The sequence below is a fragment of the Bos javanicus genome, chromosome 19, assembly GCF_032452875.1.
Source record: "Bos javanicus breed banteng chromosome 19, ARS-OSU_banteng_1.0, whole genome shotgun sequence".
Taxonomy (NCBI): domain Eukaryota; kingdom Metazoa; phylum Chordata; class Mammalia; order Artiodactyla; family Bovidae; genus Bos; species Bos javanicus.
In genome coordinates this window covers 45421741-45442896 of record NC_083886.1, presented here as the reverse complement: position 1 = coordinate 45442896, position 21156 = coordinate 45421741, and the positions used below count along the sequence as shown (strand labels likewise).

The 21156-nt window shown below is 53.5% G+C and overlaps 2 protein-coding genes across 15 annotated transcripts; one reads left to right on the top strand and one right to left on the bottom strand.

Annotated features, from left to right (window-relative positions):
* Positions 1-6598: 6598 nt before the first annotated feature.
* On the top strand, positions 6599-14424 carry ATXN7L3 (ataxin 7 like 3). Of its 12 annotated transcripts, none has more exons than XM_061392048.1 (13): positions 6599-6692; positions 8046-8156; positions 8456-8588; positions 8792-8963; positions 9164-9261; positions 9449-9471; positions 9772-9838; positions 9982-10067; positions 10356-10424; positions 10679-10740; positions 11004-11075; positions 11168-11325; positions 11438-14424. In XM_061392048.1, exons 2-13 carry the CDS (start codon positions 8106-8108, stop codon positions 11584-11586), a joined length of 1140 nt encoding a protein of 379 aa, XP_061248032.1. In that variant the 5' UTR covers positions 6599-6692; positions 8046-8105; the 3' UTR covers positions 11587-14424. The 12 variants fall into 12 exon arrangements, with proteins under 12 accessions (XP_061248032.1, XP_061248035.1, XP_061248033.1 ...); XM_061392051.1 differs by lacking the exon at positions 6599-6692 and adding an exon at positions 6811-7394 and having other exon boundaries at positions 10039-10067; positions 10697-10740; XM_061392049.1 differs by lacking the exon at positions 6599-6692 and adding an exon at positions 7303-7394.
* Positions 14143-18155, bottom strand: TMUB2 (transmembrane and ubiquitin like domain containing 2). 3 transcript variants are annotated; one of them, XM_061392053.1, is made up of 3 exons: positions 18048-18155; positions 15551-16117; positions 14143-15408 (listed from the first exon to the last, which is right to left on the bottom strand). In XM_061392053.1, exons 2-3 carry the CDS (start codon positions 16090-16092, stop codon positions 15042-15044), a joined length of 909 nt encoding a protein of 302 aa, XP_061248037.1. In that variant the 5' UTR covers positions 16093-16117; positions 18048-18155; the 3' UTR covers positions 14143-15041. The 3 variants fall into 3 exon arrangements, with proteins under 3 accessions (XP_061248037.1, XP_061248039.1, XP_061248036.1); XM_061392055.1 differs by having other exon boundaries at positions 17994-18114; XM_061392052.1 differs by lacking the exon at positions 18048-18155 and adding an exon at positions 17362-17987.
* Between the last annotated feature and the right edge of the window lie 3001 nt (positions 18156-21156).

Sequence of the window (21156 nt, the reverse complement as noted above, 5' to 3'; positions counted from 1 at the left end):
GTGTGTGCGCGTGTGTGCGTGTGTGTATGCGTGTGGCCTGTACATAGCATGGGTGCACCTGTGGATGTGTGCAAAGGCACGTCTATTTGTGCGTGTAAGAGAAGGTAAAAGGGTTGTGAGGGCTATGGAGACACTGACCCTGGTGGGAATAGGTTGGGGTGGCCCTTTTCTCCATATCTTCTGCTTTGCCTGATCTCTGATTCAGTTCGGGTGTACTGAAGCCACTCTGGTGCTTCCTCTGCTGGTTTCCCTCAGCCAGGGCCATTGGCGCTACTGCTAGTCTCCAGTATCCATCAGGACAGTGGGGAGGGGGACAGACCAGGTGAACCTTAAACATTTGATTTGGCGGGAAAGGTGTCTCCAGCTCATCTGAGGGGTCACCCAGCCACCGTCGGCTCTGAACCTGGGCTTCAAGAGATGTGTTGGAAGCTCTTAACTTATACACCCCTCCTGCCTGCCCCCCATATCCTCCAGCTACCCCACCCCCATTTCCTTTGATTTCTCAGGTCAGCTCCCTTCCCCACCCCATCTCCCCAAACCCACAGCTGAGGGAGAGGTCTGCAAAAGCTGCTTTGACAGCTGTCCTAACCCTTGCCAGCCATCCCCTAGATTTTGGAACCCTGATTCCTAGACTCTCAAAAAGCCAAGCCACCTAGTCTCTGTGGGTTTAATTTTTATTGTTGCTTTTGATCAAATTTTTTTAAAACAATCATGTCAGTGACCTATTTAATTGGGGGTTTGTGCTTTTCCACCCTCCCCCTCTGAATGAAAGGCAAGAGGAAGAACTCTTGTCTAGGAGGTGTGGTGGGAAAGGTGGGTCCCGCTCAGAGGAAGGCAGATAGATAATCTGCTTTGCCTCGGATGTGGTGCTGGGGGTGCGAGGAGCTAGTGGGGGATACTCCCTACTCCCCACTCCCCTTTCTTTGTCCTCCGGGAATTAGGTACAGGGGTTCATAGGTTCTATTTCTTCCCAAGAGCCCCTGCAGAGAGCCCCATTTCCCTGTTCTAGGGCCCCTGCGCTGTTGTGTTTCAGTGGAATGTGTTTTTCATTTAAAAACAACTTTGGATGGGGCATTTTTTTTTTTTTCCTGTTTTAAAAATTGAAAAATTCTTACAGTACAAACATGGCTGTGGGGGTGGGGGCGTGGGTGCTGTAAGAGGTCACTCTGAGTGCATTTTGGCACTGGGATGGGATGACTGGGGTGGGAGGACCCCTGCTCTCCCCTCCCACCCCATTTTTTTCTAATATTTAAGAAGTGTTTTTTGTAGGTTTCAACAACAACCACAACTTGAATTTGTATCGTGGGAGGTGGGAGGGAATGGCTTAGAGGTGTCTGCCTAAGCTTAAGGCCAACTGTGGAAGTTTTGTTTTCCCTTTTTTTGTACAATAAAGTAAAAATACAAAGATTTGACTGCTGTCTGATCACTGGACTCAGTGAAGTGGGAGTGGTGGCAGAGGTGACCCAACAGGCTCAGTGTGGTAAGACCCTTGAAGGCAACTTGTTTGCCTCTTCTTTCTAGAACCATCTTCCTCATTCCTGAAGGCTCCATAGCAACCTACTTTCACATTGTTTTGTTCTACTGTTTTTGTACTTTCTCAATTCAGTTTGTTAACTTAGGTAGTCAGACCACTAAGGACTGAGAATTTGGAAAACAAATTTTCTCCCAGCATGCACTGCCTTTAAAAATGAAGGTGATGAACCATTAGGGTCAAGGGTTCACCCTGGTCATGCAAGGGCTAATCATTGGGAATTGGGGTAACCTTGAGCCCTCAGCCTCACCAGGGTGAGGAAAGACTTTCCTAAATGACCCAGACCTCTGATGGGAAGTGGGCTGGGCCAAGATGACTCACTCTGAGGTTAAAGAAGACAGCCTTCCCTCCACAGGCCTCAGCTGGGTTCCCAGAGCCACCAAGGGCTAAAGACCCAGGCCCATTAAAGACCTCTCCCTTCACCCCACACCCCTCTCTCACTCTTTGCCAAACTTGTGAAAAGCTCCTTGCCCCTCACGGCCTTCTATTTCCTCACTTTCCATTCACTATTCCCCTGAGGGGAATATGTTCATCATTACACCGAGTGGACGTCCTCTTGAATTCTTGGTCTACTCTGCTGGCATTGGCTCCTCCTCCTCATTCTATCATAGGTATTCAAGTCACTCTATGAACTTCCAGTTATTACCCATAGTAACCATTCCAAAAAGTGGCCTCTATAGAGATGTCTCTTCGAAGCTGCAGACCAGTACAGGCTTCAGTGTATCCTCTGGGGTATCTTGCAGGTACCTCAAGACCCCAGATGAGCACTAAACATCTACTCATTAGTATCAGCCTTAACTCTTCTCCCTATTTCATCTCTCAGTGAAGGGAGGTGAAATTTGCTTACCGAGACACGTTTGTTCCACTTCTTGTATCTCTCAAATGTGTCAACCTGCTTACATCCTCATCCTATTCAAGGCCATCACCATTGCTCATCCTCTGCAAAAACCTAAAACTCATCTTCCTGCTTGCACTCTTGCCCCCTACAGTCCATTCTGCACACAGCAACCAGAGCTATCATTTAAAAACAAATCTGGTAACTTCTGCACTTAGAACTTGCCTTGTCTTACCATGACCCTACAAGGCCTGGCCTCTGTTGCCTCTCCCTTCTCTCATTCCACTCTCCCTGTTCACTCACAAGGATCCAACCAAGTGATATGTCTTTTGCTCCTCAAACATACCTACCACAAGACCTTTGCACTTGTTCTCTCTGCCCAAAATGCCATTCCCCCAACACTACAGATAGCTTGTTTTTTTCATCCTTCAGATTTAGGCTCAAACGTCACCTCACAAGTCTTGCCTGACCACCCTCTCTAGAGAGGCCTTCTCCTACATCCCCTTGTTTCTGTATTCGTTTACCTGTTCATTGTCTGTCTCTGCAGACCAACACATTCAGTTTGAGATATGTTGGAGTTATGGTGGGATTAGCTGGTGGAGACAACTTATGTGTTCATTCATTATAGTAACCCCAGTACCTATTCCCAGGTGGCTCAATGGAAAAAAAAAAAAAAAAAAAAATTCCGCCTGCCAATACAAGAGATGCAGCAGATACAGGTTTGATCCTTGGGTCAGGATGATCCCCTGGAGGAGGAAATGGCAACCCACTCCAGTATTCTTGCCTTGACAGAGGACCATGGCAAACTACAGTCTGTGGGGTCACAAAGAGTCGGACACGACTGAATGAGCATACATAGCAGACATTTGACAATCAAGAAATATTCATTAGGGGACTTTCCTAGAGGTCCAGTGGTTAAGACTTCCAACACAGGGGGTCTGGTTCAATCCCTGATTAGGGAACTAGATCCCACATGCTGCAACAAAGATTTCAAATGCTGCAACTAAAAGGTCCCACGTGCCACAACTAAAACCTAGTGTAGGCAAATAAATAAAAATACTTAAAAAATAAAAAGATCCCGCAATGCTGTGCAATACAGCCAAAGGAATAAGAATGGCCCACAATAATGTCATATATATATATGTATTATGTATTATATATAGCCTCTCTTTACCCAACTCTAACTTCACAAACCATCCCAGACTCAAACACACCACACTCTCTTCTCAGGCCTCTACACATTCTGCCTATATACATAACTGTTCCCTAGAATGCTCCTCTTAACCTCTCTTTCAATTCAAGGCTCCACTTGAAAGATCACTTCCTCTAGGGAGCCTGCCCTGACGTCCTGACAAAAAGATTTCTACCCGTTTGTTTCTTTGGCTGCCTGAATGGCTCCACATTCAACCTTTTTTCCACATCAGGCTTTGCTGGGCAGTAAGCTCCACTAAGACAAGGTCTGTGTGCCTCTCTGGCTCGCTGCTGTAACCCCAAGGCTTCACCCAGAGCCTGGACCAATGTAGTCCTTAGTGTTTATTGACTGGTGCTAACTGTGGAGACCGGGCACGTGCCCAAAGAGGTCACCACCACAGAGCCACTCAGGCCAAGTGCCAAATGAAGAGTACAATCCAGTTTTAAAGGAGTTTGTTGTGAGGGTGGCCTGGGTGGAGAAGTGAGGAAGGATTTAGGTAAACATGGAGGAGACAGGAAGGCTTCCTGGGCATATGTAAATTCCTTACGGCAGGTTATATTGAACATATTCTGAGACAAAGAAACAGATCAGTATCATCGGAGTGGAGGATTTCTGATTCACACTAAGACACTTGATGTACTGGCCTCCTCTTGGCTCTAGACTCAAATTCAAACACCTTCTGAGAGTCTCCACCAGCTAATCCCACAGTATAACTCCCAATGAATCTCAAACTCAAACAGGAGAACTCGTCATTCTCCTGTATCCTCACATCACCTTTCCAGAGTCCCCCATCTTAGTTAATGATGTCTTCAGGCTCTCTCTCTCCTTCACCCCACACATCTCAAGCTATGACAAAAACCTCCTACTTTTAAGCTATCCAGACTCCCCACTCCAGAGCATCTGCTTAAGTCTGGTCAAACAGTTCCCCTTGAGGACTCCTGACAGCCTGTAGGGTTAAATCCCACTAACTTCTCAGCACACCCTTAGTCCTGTGTGGTCTGTTCTGCTTACTTCATGCGACTTCCTCAACAATTCCTATGTTTCAGCCAGTGCAAGAAACCTTTCCTGAGAAACTCTTTTACATTATTTGATTCCTGCTCCTAGCCACCTCTGTTCCCTATGGTTTTTGCTTTTTTTTTTGGCCACGCCACACAGTGTATTTGATCTTAGTTCCTCAACCAGGGAGGGATTAAACCTGTGGCCCCTGCAGTGGAAGCACAGTCTTAACCCCTGGTTAAGAGCCAGGGAAGTCCCTAGCTCTCTTATTTTTATCACACTGTTGAGCAATTACTTTCCTACAGGTCTGTCTACCCCACAAATGGTGAGCTTCTTGAGGAAGTGTGTCTTATCTTTGCATTAACACATAAAAACAGCTAAGATTCACCAAACACTTACATTGAACTAAGTTTCTCATGTCAATTCTCTTGTTAATCCCCACAACCTAATAAGTACTGTCATCATACTCAGTGACAAGAGAGGAAACCGAGGCAACAGAGAGCTCATTTGCTCAAGTTCATTTGTCAAGTCCACAGATTTGAATTCAGACGATTCCTGGTCTTAACCACTTAGGACTAGGGCCTCAATAAATGCTTGCCGAAGAGTCCATGATGGTCCCAAAGTATATGATTTAACGCTTTCTTCATTTAAACTCATCTTCTGCGGGAAGAGGGCTGTCATACACCTGTTTCAGAACTCCAGACACAGAGTACCCGAAAGGGCAGCGCCAGTCTAGGCATTTACTGCGGCTGGGAAAGGCCCTTTGCTCCAGAAGAGGACTGTGAGAGCGCGCGGATATGGGTACACACAGGGGAGAAGAACTGGGTCGGAGGAAGGGTCTGGCCACTGCCTGGCAGGCTGCGAAGAGGAGAGGTGGGGGGTCCAGCGTGGGTTCCAGAAGCAGGAAAGGCGAGCAGGTGTGGGATCTAAATTAAGATGAGGGCGGGGAGGGCGCTCCGCTCGGAATGGCACAGCTCAGCCTCCGCCCTCAACGGAGGACCCTCATCTAGGGCGTCTGTAGGTTCTGAGGCCCGGAGTGGGCTGAGACCAGCCCAGAAACACGGGGAACCGAGGCTCGGACGAGGCCCCTCGGTTTTCTGCCCTGAGGTGACAACTGCGTCCCACTTCAACTCTGGCTTCTTCACATAAGTAAACTCCGGGGTGGTGGCACTGTGGGGGAAAAGAGCCGGGAGCCCGGAGGGAAGGGCGGGGGACCCTGGGCCGGAAGGCGTCCCAGGCGCGGCTGGAAGCCGGCGCTCTCTTTCGACGCCACCCGCTGCCCCCGCCCCGGAGCCGGCCGGGACGGCACAACGTCTCCGCCCCCAGCGCACCGCGCACCTCACCTTGAACGCCGCTCCACCCACCGAAATCCTATTGGGCCGGCCCGGCCGAGGCGAGACAGCGATTGGGCGAGGTGGCTCCCGAAGGCCCCGCCCATATCCCCGCCCCCGTCCCCGTCCGCCGGTACTTTGGACGGCGGCGTGGCGCCCCTCCTCCCCGCCCGGTCCCCGCCCCCTGGAGCAAATGCTGCCGAGCTGCGGCCGCCGGGCAGATGCACGCGCTCGGGCCCTTCTAGCAGGCGCGAGCAGTCGCTGGGCGCGCGAAAGCGAAAGAAGGAAGAGGAAGGGAGGGCGGGGGCGGGGTGTTGAGGAGGGGCGGGAGGAGGAAGAGGAGGAGGTTGGAGCGCGCTCGCGCTTGGCCTCGCGCCCGCGCGAAGGGAGGGGGAGAGGGGCGCGCGCGCGCACGCTCGCGTTCTCGCTCGCTCCATCCATCCATCCTCCGGTCGCGGCACGCGCGCGCGCTCCGGGCTCGCGCCGCACCCCCCGCCCGGGAGAGGCGGGCTGGAGTGGGGGGCGGGGGGAGGGGCGCGCGGACGGCGCGCGGACTGCGCGCGGGCGGGGTGAGGTGAGGAGGAGGAGGCGGCGACGGGACGAGAAGGGAGGGGAAGGGGCCATGGCCGCCCGGTGAGGCGGCGAGGCGGGGGGGCGGCCCGACCCCCCGGCCCCGGGCCCTGGGCCCCGGGGAGAGGCGAGGACGGACCGACGGACATGGGGCTCCGGAGCAGCCGCCGCCGCCGCCGCCGCCGGAGGACGCGGCCCTGAGAGGCCGCCGGGCCCCGGCGCGGCCCCCCGGGCGGGGTGAGTACGGGACGGAGACGGGGACGGGGGAGGGGCCTGCGGGGGGCGGGGGGCGGGGCCCGAGGCGGGGCTTGGGCCCCCTCCCCCCAGGTCTGGGTCAGCGCCCCTTCCCCTCCCCCCGGGCCGACGCGGAAACGCCCGGCTTCCCCCGGCTTCCCGGCCCGGCCGGGGCCCCCAGCTCTCCCCCTGTCTGGGTCCCCCCTGGGCGGGGCAGGGCCGGCCGGGGAGGGGGCGCGGGGCCTTTGTTAGGGAGCCAGGCCCCAGCCCCCGGGACAATAGAGACACCCTCCCGGACTCCTCTCCCCGGCCGGCCGGGGCTGTCGGCGGGCGGGGAAGAAGAGGGGCCGGGACGTGTCCCACTCTGCCCACTCTCTAGGGGTCGGTCTGTCCCGGACCGGCGCCGGCCTCCGGCGGCTCGGCTCTCCTCCCCCCAGTCGGTATGATGCAGCAGCAGTGCCGCAGGGACGGGGGAAGAGCCGAGGCCCGGCCTCCTACCCTCCCCAGTGCCCCCGGCTCATTTGTCAGTCCCCACCCCACTCTAGGCCGGCAGCTCCTTAAACTCGTACCCACCGTTCAGAGGGGCCCCGGACTGTGTGCTCTGTTTCTGAATCCTTTGGTGGGGATTCCTGGACTTTGGGGCTCTTGGAGAGACTTCCGGGCTGGTCCTGAGGGAGGGAGGGTGGTTATCTCAAAGAAGAACAGGTAAGGGGAGTGCCCACTCCTGGCATGCCATCCCACCGGATTCTATCTCCTCTTTCTTGCTCATGGTGGCTAGGATGCCCTTTTAGCTCTAGGTTTCTGTGGGCTCTGCTCTCCGTCTGTAGTGGCAGGCTTATTTCAAGGGAAGACAGAGTGGGGTGAAGGTTGTAGGGTCCTAGGGCCATTGCTACTTCTGGTAGCAGTACCCCCCCAAGTGGACATCCTGGCTGAAAGCAGAGGTGACTCTGAGGAGAGCCTGGGGAGGGGGGGGAGTGTATTTAGGAGTCTGTGCAGTTCTTTGCCACACCCTGTGGGTTTGCTTTGAGGCCTTAGAGTTCCTTCTCCTCCCCCTGCTGCATTGCACCATGGGTATGGAAGAGGGGTTTGAGTTTTGGGAACCTGGGGTGAGCTGCTGCCTCCTGTAGACCCAGACTCTGATTGGCAGTAAGAGTCCAGGGCCTGAGTTCAGGCCTGGGAAGGACTAGGCCGCCCTGGGTTTCAGGCCCTGCAGGACCATCCAGACTTAACTGAGGCCTTAGGGAGAGGTAGATCCTGATGCCACCATTAAGCTCTGGGCAGCAAGGTGGGGAGGGGAGGTGGCAGCCGTTGGAGGTGCCTTGGACTCACACCAACATCCCCCCCCAATGTGTGCAGCCGTGTTGCCGCCCGCTGTGCTATGAGCAGTCAGAGCACCGTCTCCACAAGAGTTCACAAATGAAAATGGAGGAAATGTCTTTGTCTGGCCTGGATAACAGCAAACTAGAGGTGAGGGCTCCCCCACGTGTGCCTCCAGTTCTTTCTCTTGATGTCTCTCCTTTGCTATATCTGGAATCCACACCAGAGAGGAATTTGGGTAGTCAGCCTTGTTCCTTAAAGGGAAGAGCCAGCTAAGAAGGCCCAAGGATCTGGAAGAAGAAAGAACTCAAAGTCAAGATGGGGAAAAATGGCAAAGGAAGCTTTATTTTTGGCCAGGGCGAATTGGCAGGAGATTTCGTTGGTGAGAGTTGCCCTCAGTCCATGGGACTGTGACTCTCGTGACCCTGGATGTTCTCCCCTGGGCCCAGGCCATCGCTCAGGAGATATACGCGGACCTGGTTGAGGATTCTTGTTTGGGATTCTGCTTTGAGGTACACCGGGCTGTCAAGTGTGGCTACTTCTTCCTGGACGACACGGACCCTGAGAGCATGAAGGATTTTGGTGAGCGTCAGGGTTGAAGGAGAGCAGCCTAGCCCTGCCCTGGGAGTGCTTGGAGGGTCCTCCTCCAGCAACCACACCAGAGGTAGAACCTGGAGCTCCTGGGAGCTTAGGCAGGGGCTCTGAAGAGGCCGCAGGGCCATGGGTGGGAATGAGAGGTAAGGGTCCCTTGCCTGCCCTGATCGCTACGTCTCTCCTGTCCCCAGAGATCGTGGACCAGCCGGGTTTGGACATCTTTGGACAGGTTTTCAACCAGTGGAAGAGCAAGGAGTGTGTTTGCCCCAATTGCAGCCGCAGCATTGCCGCCTCCCGTTTTGCTCCCCACCTGGAGAAGTGCCTAGGAATGGGTCGGAACAGCAGCCGAATCGCCAACCGCCGGTGAGGGCTTCTCCCTCTGCTAGAACCAGAGTGCCCATCTTTTGCAGCCCGTCCCATGGTGGAGTTCCCCACCACCCCCTGGGACATTTGGAGGGTATAGAGGGTGGGTTGTGCCTGGCCCCAGACACTCCCCTCTATGTGTGAAGTCAGGGGCAGAGAGAGATGGCAGCCTTGACCCTTCCTCTCCCTCCCCTTGGCAGGATTGCCAATAGCAACAACATGAACAAGTCAGAGAGTGACCAAGAGGATAATGATGACATCAATGACAACGACTGGTCCTATGGCTCAGAGAAGAAAGGTGTTTGGGCATCTGGGGAATTGGGAGGGCCATTGGGGTGAGGCAGGCAGGCAGGAATTGGGTGTGTAACAGTCACAAGTTGTTATCCTGAACGAGGGAGGAGAGTGCAGCTTTGTAACTTTTCTTTAGGTGCCCTTAGGTTGGGAACTTAAAGTGACTCTGCCCTTTACCCTTTTGTCCTACACAGCCAAGAAGAGAAAATCAGACAAGGTGAGAGCTGGGGCAAGCATGAGGGAGATTTGGGCCAAGGACAGATACCCTCCCCTTTGGGCAGGGAGTCCTCGGGTGTCTTGACTCAAGTCTGAGGTCACTGGGTACCTCTCTGGGTTCAGGGCCGAGGGTGTCTGGTGGGCAGGAGGGCATCAGGGGCCTGGGGGGAAGGTGGGAGGAGGGAGTATGGGTGAAGGGCCTCTTACTGGTGGGGAAGAGTAGGAATTTGAGGATGTTTGTCAAATCTTTTTTCCTTCCCTGGGTTCTCGGCTTCCCCTTATCGTTACCCTTTCCCCAAAGCTATGGTATCTCCCATTCCAGAACCCCAATTCCCCTCGAAGATCCAAGTCTTTAAAACACAAAAATGGTAAGTAGGGCTGGAACAATGGGAGTGATTCTAACTATGTCTTCTGGGACTTGTTGCTGGAGGGTGGAGGTGGAGGGGCAGGGGGATTGAGGGAGGGCCTGTGATCCTTCTATCACCCCCACTTCCTCTCTGGTTATTTTCAGGGTTCTCTGTCTGTACCTCTGCATCAAACACCCTTCCCCTTCTTTTTTCTTCTTCAGGGGAACTTAGCAATTCGGATCCTTTTAAGGTGAGTAAGGGCTATCCCTTATAGTTCGCCTCATTGTGAGTCAGGTGGGCTTGGACAAGTGGGGGTCAGAACGCTAACTATATGGCATGTTTAGGTCTTGGGTCTTCATGTTCTTTGTGGGTCCTAATTCCTTACCCTGGTGCAGTTGGGGTGGAAGGAACTCTTGGAGAACTGCGGGCAATCTTAAGGCCTTGTGCTGAGGGAGGGGTAAGAGGGATTGACTCCACACCCCCACCCTCCCTTCTTTGGCCGTCTCTCCTCTAACCTGTACCTCTGGTTCTCACCCAGTATAACAACTCAACTGGGATCAGCTACGAGACCCTGGGGCCGGAGGAGCTGCGCAGCCTGCTCACCACGGTGAGGGATTAGAGAAGGGGGGAAGCCCTTGGGAGCAGGCAGAGCCACAGGCAGTGGTCGAGGCCTTGGAAGAGGCTGGTGCACAGCAGTGAGGGCATCTAGGTCTCTCTCTTGAATTAGGTTTCCTGGCTAATGTGGTCTGGGACCGTCTGCCATGGACGCCCTGGGGCCATTTCTGAGCACACAGTCTAGCATTTGTACAGAAGAGAGTGGCTAGTGGCTATAGAATAGGCTTCCCCCGTCCCTCCTTTCAGCTTATATTCCTCTTCCAGCAATGTGGGGTGATTTCTGAACACACCAAGAAGATGTGCACAAGGTGAGCTCAGAACCTAGGAAGGGGGCCAGGGGGCCCTCCGGCGCCCTCACCCTGGGCACGGGTCGGGAGTACCTTGGACTTGAGCAACGGGACTCCCACCCTCCCCCTCCCCTCCTGTAGGCCTTAGGTCACAATCTGGGGCCTCTTCATTCATCCCTTCCCGGTCTGTCCATCCCTCCCGCCTCTGCTGAGGGGAGGGGCTTCACCTGTGTTCCTCAGACCCTCTCTGCCTTGTCAGGGTCTGATCATTCTCTCCCCGCCAGGTCCCTACGCTGCCCCCAGCATACAGATGAGCAGCGGAGAACCGTGCGGATTTATTTCCTCGGATCCTCAGCGTGAGTGACCCTCCAGGAAGGGTGGTGGGTTGGGGAAGGTGAGGATGATGGCTAGCATCCCTGAAGCCCTTCTCTGACCTCTTCCTCCCCAGTGTCCTTCCAGAGGTCGAGAGTTCCCTGGATAATGACAGCTTCGACATGACTGACAGCCAGGCCCTGATCAGCCGGCTTCAGTGGGACGGCTCCTCTGATCTCTCACCCTCTGATTCAGGCTCCTCCAAGACGAGTGAGAATCAGGGGTGGGGTCTAGGTAGGTGAGATAGCTGGGCCCCAGGGGCTCTCTGCCTGAAGCGGAGTGCGGGGGACCTTGCATTCCCCTGCCACAACCCTCCCCTCAACCCTCTTGCTTCTTTCCTCTTCAGGTACCAACAGTTCCGAGTCACGGAAAACCAAGAAAAAGAAATCCCATCTGAGCCTGGTAGGGACTGCCTCCGGCCTGGGCTCCAACAAGAAGAAAAAGCCAAAGCCACCGGCGCCCCCGACGCCCAGCATCTATGATGACATCAACTGACTTGGGTACAAGGGGATAGCCTTTGGCTGAGCAGAGCCGTCTCTCCCGACCCCCACCCAGGCGGCACAGCCTGGCAAATGGACGGCTGCTGGGGGTTTGGGCTTGGGAAGCTTGGTGGGCCAGGCAGGCAGAGGATCCAATTATGCACCCCTGGGGGGTGTCAGGGTCTTCTGCGATGGAGCGCGAGCCCTCAGCGTGCAGGACTCAGACCTGGACATATTATGCCTTGGACATAAGTTTGGCGGGGAGGCGGTTTTCCTATTTATTCTGTGAGTTACTGGATGTCCAGCTAGGCCAGGGGCCTGACCTGGGCACTGTGCCAGGGCACTGCCGCCCCCCCCACCCCAGGAACTGGACTAAGCCCTGCCGAGGAGCATCATGGCTACCCGGGAGGCCACGGGTTGGAAGCTGAGCCTGGAGGGGGCCTCCCCCAGCTGCCCTCAGCAATGTGAATGGGTCCGGTGCTTGGAGCTGAGGGGCAGGGCTGGGCGTGTCCTGTCTGTGTGCAGAATCCTATCAAATGCCCCCATCCCAGGGGGAGGCAGGCATGGTGAGCTGTCTGCTGAGGTAGGCGTCCCGAACTAGCGCCGCCTTCCCTGCCCCTCACAGGGGCAGCCCTTTCCCCTCAGTCCCCGGGGGCCTCCTTGGCAGCAGGAGCTGTCCTTTTGTTGTTGGGTGCCAGGAAAGGGCCTCCAGCCTCTACAGCTTCAAGGAACGGGCACGGGGAGGGTAGGAAGAGGGAGCTATGTATCAGGATGACTCCCCCCCTGCCTCTCCTCCCTGACCCAGGGCTGGCGAGGAGTGGGGCCCCAAGGTGAGGTGCTGCTTTATTTGAAATGTTTTCTTACCTCATTCCCTGCCCCAGGAAGGGGCCCAGCCTCACCCTCCTGGGGTGGCCCCATGTTCCTCCTGCCTACCCTGCCCCACTGCCCTCCCGGGGCAGCCCAGGTTCCCAACTGCTGCTTGCCACCCCCCCTCTTTCACCTTGACCAGCTTCAGTTCCTCTCTCGATGCTCCTGCCTCCAAAGCCTGCCCTGTCTTCCCTTCCTTTTGCCGCTTTTAAGTTATTTATTCTGTACTTGTGGTTTGGGGCTCTGAGGAAAATCCTGATCTTTTACCTCTCCCCCCTTGCTAGGAGTGGGGCGGGAAGAGAGAGTGGTCTCTGTATTGTGGGCTGTCCGGAGGGGGCGGGGTGCCATGCCTGGGCAGTGCCCCCCTGCGGGACTGTCGTGCCAGTGTGCCCACCTGCCTGGTCTACATCCTGAAGAGATGTATCATTCAACCTCCACACGGGCACCATCGCTCCCAGGAACCGAGCTGGAGGACTGCAGTCCAGGGTGGGAGCAGAACTGATGGCCCCAGGGATGGAGCTGACCCTGAACCATGTTCTCTGGCACTCGCTGGACGTGACCCCTGCCCTCCTCCCAGGAGGAGCCATCCCACATTTGGGTAGTTAGTACCCAGGACTGATCGGACTGATCTGGGTTAGGGACCCTAGAGGGTTAAGGGAACAAGAGAGATGGGGCTGCAGTACCCTGTCTGGAACCCCAATCTCGCCCTGGGTGGCTCTGATTGTGGCTGATGCCTGGTTACAAATTGATTTTTAACCCAAGAATTATGATTATTTTTTAAAAAGCCAAACAGATTTTGGCAGGAGTTAGAATAAAGCCTGGGGCCTGGGCTCCTCCGTTCTCGCCCCTCCACAGCCGCCTGAGGGGAGGCCAGAGGGCAAGGAGGATCTCAGCCAGCCTCCAGCCTGCTCCCAGATGAAGACCTGGGAGCGGGTTGGAGGTGAAGGGAGGAAGGCTGCAGGCCACTCTCCCTTCTGAGAGGCAGTTGCAGCTCAGGCCCTAATACACCCTTTCCCCTCTGGCCTCTCCGTTTCCCCCTTCTGGTTGGAGGAGGGAGAAGTGGGAAGTAGTTTGGGAACTGGTTTGTCCACATCCACTTCCCCATTGTTCCTTGGCCCGCCCTCAGGGCAGAGCCCCCTGCCCAGGCTGGGTAAGAGATGGGCTTGGTCCAGCAGGGACCCTGAGGGAGCAAACCCCCTTCATTCTGGGGAGTGTGCCCCCCTACCATGTAGTTGAACAGGGGCTAGGAGCTCTCCACTCCCTTCCCTCTAACAGCAGGCTGTGTGGGTTTCAATTCCCATCCTTCCCACCCCGGCTAGGTGTCGTCCACCCTGTATCCTATCATGTGTCTGAGTGTGTGGGGGGGTTCTGTACTAATTTCCATGGCCGGTGGCTTTTCCTTCCATGCATCACTCCCCCCCGCATGCCCAGGGGCCACCCGCCTGGCATTACCGCATGCTGGGGTCATTGGGGGAGGGGGGTGGGGCTCACGCTGTCCTGTGGTCTTGAGATTTTTATTTTTGCATATGTAATCCATCCTGTACAGGTAGCTAACTTTGTAAACGCTGTGTATTCCCCCTGCCCCCATGGCTGCTGGTGTAAATAAACTGCATCTCCCGTTGGTAGCCCGGCCTGCCCACCCTCATTCCCATGTTGCCGGGGGCAGAGCAACCAGCGTTCTTTTCATGTCACAGGAGACACCACAGCCACAGAATGGAACTTTATTCAGTCACAGATACTGACCCTCCATCCAAGAGCCCCAGAGGCAAGGGCCTGGGGCCCAGTGCTCCCTACCCAGAGCTGTCCTTGGGGCTGGGCAGGGTAGGACACTGGCTGGCAGCCAGAACTGCCTCTTGCTTACAGCCTTAGGCCTAGGTTAGCAGCAGCTGTGGCCTGGCCTCTCCCGGTGCTGGGGGCTTGGCTTTGTGCCCCAGTCCCCTTCCTGACTGAGCTCTATAAAGGACTATTTAAAAAAAAAAAAAAAGAATATAAGCAAAGTGCTTTGGAAAAAAGGGACAACACTGGAAACTGTCCAGAACACAGGGAACACCCTATTCCCGCTAAGGGGTGGAGGGAGAAGGTAGAGGCGGCCAGGTGCCCACAGGGAAAGCTGACACAAACTTCACTCCTGCCTGTATGATTTTAGGCTCAAAAGAAGGATGTTCCACTAGGAAACCGAGAGAGACTCCAGGTTCCCTACAGAAATGCTGGGGCCATGCTGAGCTGCCCTGGCAGGCAGTCCTGGGGGCAGAGGAGCAGACATGCAGGATAATGGAAGGAGCTAGGGCCACGGCTGGGAGGGAATCCTCAGAGCCCAGGCTCCCTGTTGAGCTGGGCCACCAGCTCAGTTCTGAATTTCAGGACCTTAGAAGTGAAGGAAGATGACATTCTCGTTTCTACCTGAGTTGTGCTTGCACAGAGGGACTCTCTGTCTCCTCATGGACGTGAGGGGAATGCTCATGCCTGCCTCCTGAGTCCTATGGAGGAGGACCCACCACATCCTTTCCACCCCTCCTTCCCAGGCCCTTGGGCCCAGCTCTGGCCAGGAATGGGGGGAGGCCATAAAGGAGGAAAACCATGCCTTTCATTTTCTCCCTGTGGTCCTTATCGTCCATACATCCCAAATACTAGGAAGCTGAAGAAGACAGTGACCCCCACCAGGGAGACTGTGGCAGGTGCTGTGAAGAACTGGCGGTAATTGATACGGAAGTACCAGACCACACCCAGCAGCACCACAAACACAGGCACCATGAGGCTGCCCACACTGACACCGAGGTTGGGTGGCTCAGTGGCTGAGGAGGGGGCCAGGGAGCTCGACGGGCCTGCAACAGCTGACCCAGGGGGTGAGCGGTGACAGTGAATCACACAGTTGTCGGTAATGTTCAGGGAACGCAGTGTGCGGGCTGGGTCCTGCAGCAGGCGGCCCTGGTAGATCAGTTTCATCTGGCTCTCCTGTCCAGGGAAGTATTTACTGTAAGGGTGAGATAGAAGGAAAGACAGAGGATGAGGAATGAGAAGGCCGAAAGGCAAGGCGCTGGGGGGTGGGGGAAAATTGCAGGGTGGGTTTCTAAGGCCCCATAGGGGCTGCACTTGACACTTCCAAGCCCACGTACCTCTTCAGAGCACCCACAGTATCCTCCGGCCTGGCCACAGCGAGCTCCTCCGTGTCATTGAGGAATTTGAGCCGCACACTGATGAGGCTGGGGCTGGAAGGCAAGCAGGTGCTATCCTCCGATCTCACAGGTGCCTCCAGACTGCTGTTTCCTGGGCCTGCTTGTCTTTTGGGCAGGCCTTGGATGTCAAGCAGATGCTCAAGGCTGGGCTCAACACCACCCCCAGCTCCAGGTTCCCCGGTGGGGTCCCCCCCACCTTCGCCAGCCTCTTCAGCCTTCTCATCATTACCCTCTGATGGATGGGGGAGTTCAGTTGGCTCTGGGGTGCCTTGGCCCGCTACCAGATGGTCCACATGCCCCAGGTGAAGGACGGATGTGTCGCCAGCTGACACGATAGTGCCCAGGAGCGGGTTGCTACCGCTGTCTGCTACGTAGGTAGAGAGCCAAGCTAGGACCAAGGCTAGAATGAGCACCACCACACCCGCCACCACAGTCACCTCATTACCCACACCCTCAATAAGGGTGACATCAGAGAGCTCCATGGCCTGGCTGCTGACTGGGTCCACACTGCAGGAACAAAGGGGGACAGTATCAGCAGGGCATGAGAGATTGCAACCAGGTTTCTTGTTTGTTTAGGTTCTAACTGACCTGGCCCTGAAAGAAAATGCAGTTCAGTATCCTAAAGAGACACAAACCTCCTAACTCTGGACCCCCAATCTATAGCTAAGGATTTACTCTTTGCCTCTATTGTGAAATGCTGGCTTTCAGGTTGCACACCCTTCCTCTCTCACATTCCAACCCCCCAGTAAGCATGGATCACCAAGAAAACGTTACAGTTTTGTTGTTGCTGCTGCTGTTACTGTCTGTTGCTTTTCTGGGAAGTGGGGAAAAACATTTGCTGCTTTGAGCCCTGAGTTTCTCTAGGATTTCTCTCTTTTGGTAAAGCAACTGTGCTCCCCTGAGATGCCTCTAAGGTGGCTTCAGGGGAACCAAAAAAGCCTGGAATATTTTATTTGGGAGTTCCTTTGGAGGCACAGCAGAGCCACTCTTGCCAGATTGTGTCATTTGAACCCACTCTCATTCAATCATGGATTGAAGTCCAGATGTCAAGAGCCAAAGAAAATCAACTTATCAAGAGCAAAATCAGACCACCCCAAAGGGACACCTCTGAAGGGACCATCAGCAAACACTGTGTGTGTCTCCTCTGAAATTCTTCGGCAGCAGAACAGGGCAGACACCAGAAACACCACCCTCCTAGGTCACCGTAGGCTCACAACTACAAAACCACTACCTGCATGGAACTGATTCAGAAAATATTCCAAAATGGCTCCCACAGCCCATATCACAATCTCCCTTTTTGTAATGTGTTCTTGACAGTTTCTTAGAAAGGTAGGAAGGATCTCTGTTTGCTCCTTGGAGCACCTCTTTCCCTTGGAGAATCTCCTGCTTTCACAGCTGTCCTTGGGCAAATCCAGTCTGATGATTATCATAACCTGATTGTTCTCACAGTGCCTTATCTACCTACCCATCTCTCCACTAAACTCCTGAAAGATCACATGTGTTTCTCTATGTACCACAGTGCCCAGCATAATCCCATAGCAGTTGCTCAAAAATTATTTGTGGAACATACCAACATGTGAATATTTTTTCACCTCCTAATTTGGTACGTGGGCCCTGGAGTCAGGAAAACAAAAACAGAAACCCCAAAACTAATTATAACCCTCGTCTTGCCTCTTACTAGCTCTATAACCTCAATTTTCTTAGAGCCTCAGCTTTCTCATCAGTAAAATGGGGTTAAAAATAGTACCTACCTCATAAGGTTGTTTTGAAGATGACGGGAAATCATCGAAGCAAAATACTTAGAACAGTGCCTGGCACATTGCAATTGTTTAGTAAACAAATAGTACCAATTATTTATCACTCAACAACTAACCCCTGATGGTAAGAAGGTTGGCATTAACCCTGATTTACAGAAAAGGAAACTGCCGCGAACAGAGGCAAAAACGACTGGCACTGGCACCGGCACAGGCACAAGGAACTTTCGAGGAGAGGGACCGGGTAGGACCCCAGGTTTCCCTCCTCAGAGGCCTTTGCTCTCCTCAACCTGTGAGCGACCCTGATAGCACGGTGAGGGGTCTCCGATCCTGCCTTTCCTGACGCGAAGGCTCCGCGTTTGGGCGGTCCTATTCCCGCGGCGCTGGAGAGGGGTCCGTGGGGCCACTCGAGCCAAAAGGCTGCCTAGTTCCTACTGCTGTACCCAAAACTCGTTTCTCCCAGCCAGCGAGGGGTAGAATCGGGTGAGGGGGTCACAAACCATCCACACCCCTCAAACTTCGGGGCGGGGCTGGGACACTGGGGGCGGGGCTTGAGTACGCAGAGGAACATGGGAAATTAAAGGGGGACTGGACGGGTACAGCACCTGGATAAGGAAGGCAGGCCTCACCTGAAACGGCCAGAATAAGTGTTTTGACTTCGCCAAGGCGGCCTGTGGACTCACCTTTCCGTAGGGGCCGGGGGAGGGGCTGACTAGCCCCGTTTCTACCCAGGGTATGGTCTCTTCCGGCTTCTCCCGGAAGCTGTTAGAACCAGAGACAGGAAGTTCCGCCCCCGTGCCTTGCAACGATGACGAAAATCTACGTATAGCGGGCTGACGTAAATGTATTCTTTAAATAAAAGGGACAGGTTTCTTAGCGGAAGGAGGGGCGGAGTCATGGTTGGCGGGATCCTGGTCCTCCCAGGGCAGAGCCACGCCTAGTGGGCGAGGTCTACGAAGCCAAGGGTTGAGGGGCAGGGCCAGGAGGAAATTAGGGGAGGTGCTTGGGAGAAGGGGTGTGGCTTCGCATCTGGACGTACAAGCAGGCTGGCACCGTTGGGCAGAGCAGAGCGTCTTTTTCCTCTTCGCAACTTTTTTCTTCCGGCCTTGCTCCAAGCCTCCCGGGCTGATTGGATTTATTACTAGTCTGCAACGCGCTTTGAGCTCTGGGTTAGCCGAATCAGCCGAGACTGGTCTTTCTGACCTCCAAGAGTTCAACTCGGGACTAGACGAGATTACAGACAATTTAATCACCGTCCGGTTCTCCGAGAATGCGGCCCCAGGTAGTGTGGATCCTTGGTAAATAAGGCAAGAAACCATTTCAAAGAAGGCACAGATTCCTTGCAGGCTTAGGGCACGGGAAAAGCAGGAGCCCCAAGAAAGGGGGAAATGGTTCAGCTTACAAGAGGATTTTTGCAATTAAAATTTGTTCTAAAGACGTTCTGTGGCGGGGTGAGGAGATGCTGTTGTTTTCCGGTGAACTATTGATTGAAGTATAAATAATACAGACGGGCAAACTCAAAAGCGAAGAGCTCGGTAGTTTTCACCAACTGAACACATCGGTGGAACCGGGACTCGGATCAAGCAACAGAAAATGACCACAGAATGGCCCTTCAGTCCTCTTCCAGCCACTCACTTCCAAAGAGTAGTCACTATTCTGATTTCTACCACCATAGATTAGTTTTCTGGTTTTGTATCTTGTACAAGTGGAATCAAACAGTATGTACTCTTGGTGTGTGGCTTTTTTTTTTTTCTTTTTCAGCCTTTTTTATTGTGGTAAAATATAAATAAAACTTAACATTCTTGACTATTTAAAGTGTCTAATTCAGTGGTATTAATTCACAGTGTTGTGTACCCATCATTACTGTCCATTTTCTTGTATCCATTTTTCCTCCTCCCCACTTTATTCTACTTTATGTCTTCTGTGAATTTGCCTATTCTAGGTAACTCATGTAAGTGGAATTATACAATATCTATCCTTTTTGTCTGGTTTATTTCACTTAGGATGTTTTCAAGGATTATCTATGTTGTAGACCTGATGCGAAGAGCTGACTCATTTGAAAAGACCCTGATGCTGGGAATGATTGAGGGCAGGAGGAGAAGGGGACGACAGAGGATGAGATGGTTGGATGGCATCACTGACACAATGGACATGGGTTTGGGTGGACTCCGGGAATCGGTGATGGACAGGGAGGCCTGGTGTGTTGCGGTTCATGGGGTCGCAAAGAGTTGGACACGACTGAGCGACTGAACATATCAAAATTTCATTCCTTTTTAAGGCTGAGCAATATTCCATTGTATGTATATATCACATTTTTTAATCCAATCATCTATCAGTGGACATTTGTGTTGTTTCCACCTTTGGGGTATTATAAATAATGTTTCTGTGAACATTGATGTACGAGTATTAGTTTTAGTCCCTCTTTGCACTTATTTTGTCTGAGGGTTTTTTTCTTTCTTTCTTTTTGGCTGTGCTGGGTCTTAGCTGCTGCATGGGCTACTGTCTAGTTGTGGCGAGCGGGGGCTACCTGACAGTTGAGTTGTACCAGCTTCTTATAGCAGTGCCTTCTCTTCTTGCAGAGCATGGGCTTTAGGGTGGTCGGACTTAAGTAGATGTGACTCCTGGGCTGTAGAGCACAGGCTCAGTAGTTGTGGCCATGGGTTTAGTTGCTGTATGGCAGGTGGGATCTTCCTGGATCAGGTATCTGACTTGTGTTTCCTGCACTGGCAGGCAAATTATTTACCACTGAGCCACCAGGGAAACTCCTGTCTGACTTCCTTTGATCAATATTATGATTGTGAGGTACTGTTTTAATTTCTCCATAACTCAGTGCTTTCAGTGCTGTGGCCCAGGTTCGATCCCTGGTTGGGGAACTAAGATCCCACAGGCAGTATGCCATTGCCAAAAAGAAAATTTTGAAGACTGAGTACTGAGATTTACCAAGTGAAGTTCCAAATAGGATAGCAGGTTCAAGGGCTCTCAATAAATATTTGAGGGAATGAAAAAGCACTGAGTTGAACCACTTAATGTTTTGAGAGTTTATTATGTGCCAGGCTCTGTACTAAGCACTTCATATACATTATCTCAGGAGCCCTATCAAGTATATCATATTGTATCCACTTTACAGATTTGGAAACCGAGGCTCAGAAAGATCAAATAACTGTCCAAATTATACAGTTAGTGGTATAGCTAAAATCATCCATCTCACTCACTCCTTGCTAAATATATATATAGGGCTTCTTTGATAGCTCAGTTGGTAAAGAATCTGCCTGCAATGCAGGAGACCTGGGTTTGATTCCTGGGTTGGGAAGATCCCCTGGAGAAGGGAAAGGCTACTCACTTCAGTATTCTGGCCTGGAGAATACTGGTGTCACAGAGTTGGACACCACTGAGCGACTTTTGAACTGTGGTGTTGGAGAAGACTCTTGAGAGTCCCTTGGACTGCAAGGAGATCCAACCAGTCCATTCTGAAAGAGATCAGCCCTGGGATTTCTTTGGAAGGAATGATGCTAAAGCTGAAACTCCAGTACTTTGGCCACCTCATGCGAGGAGTTGACTCATTGGAAAAGACCCTGATGCTGGGAGGGATTGGGGGCAGGAGGAGAAGGGGGTGACAGAGGATGAGATGGCTGGATGGCATCACTGACTCGATGGACGTGAGTCTGAGTGAACTCCGGGAGTTGGTGATGGGCAGGGAGGCCTGGCGTGCTGCGATTCATGGGGTTGCAAAGAGTCGGACACGACTGAGCGACTGAACTGAACTGAACTGAGCGACTTTCAAGATAGAAAACG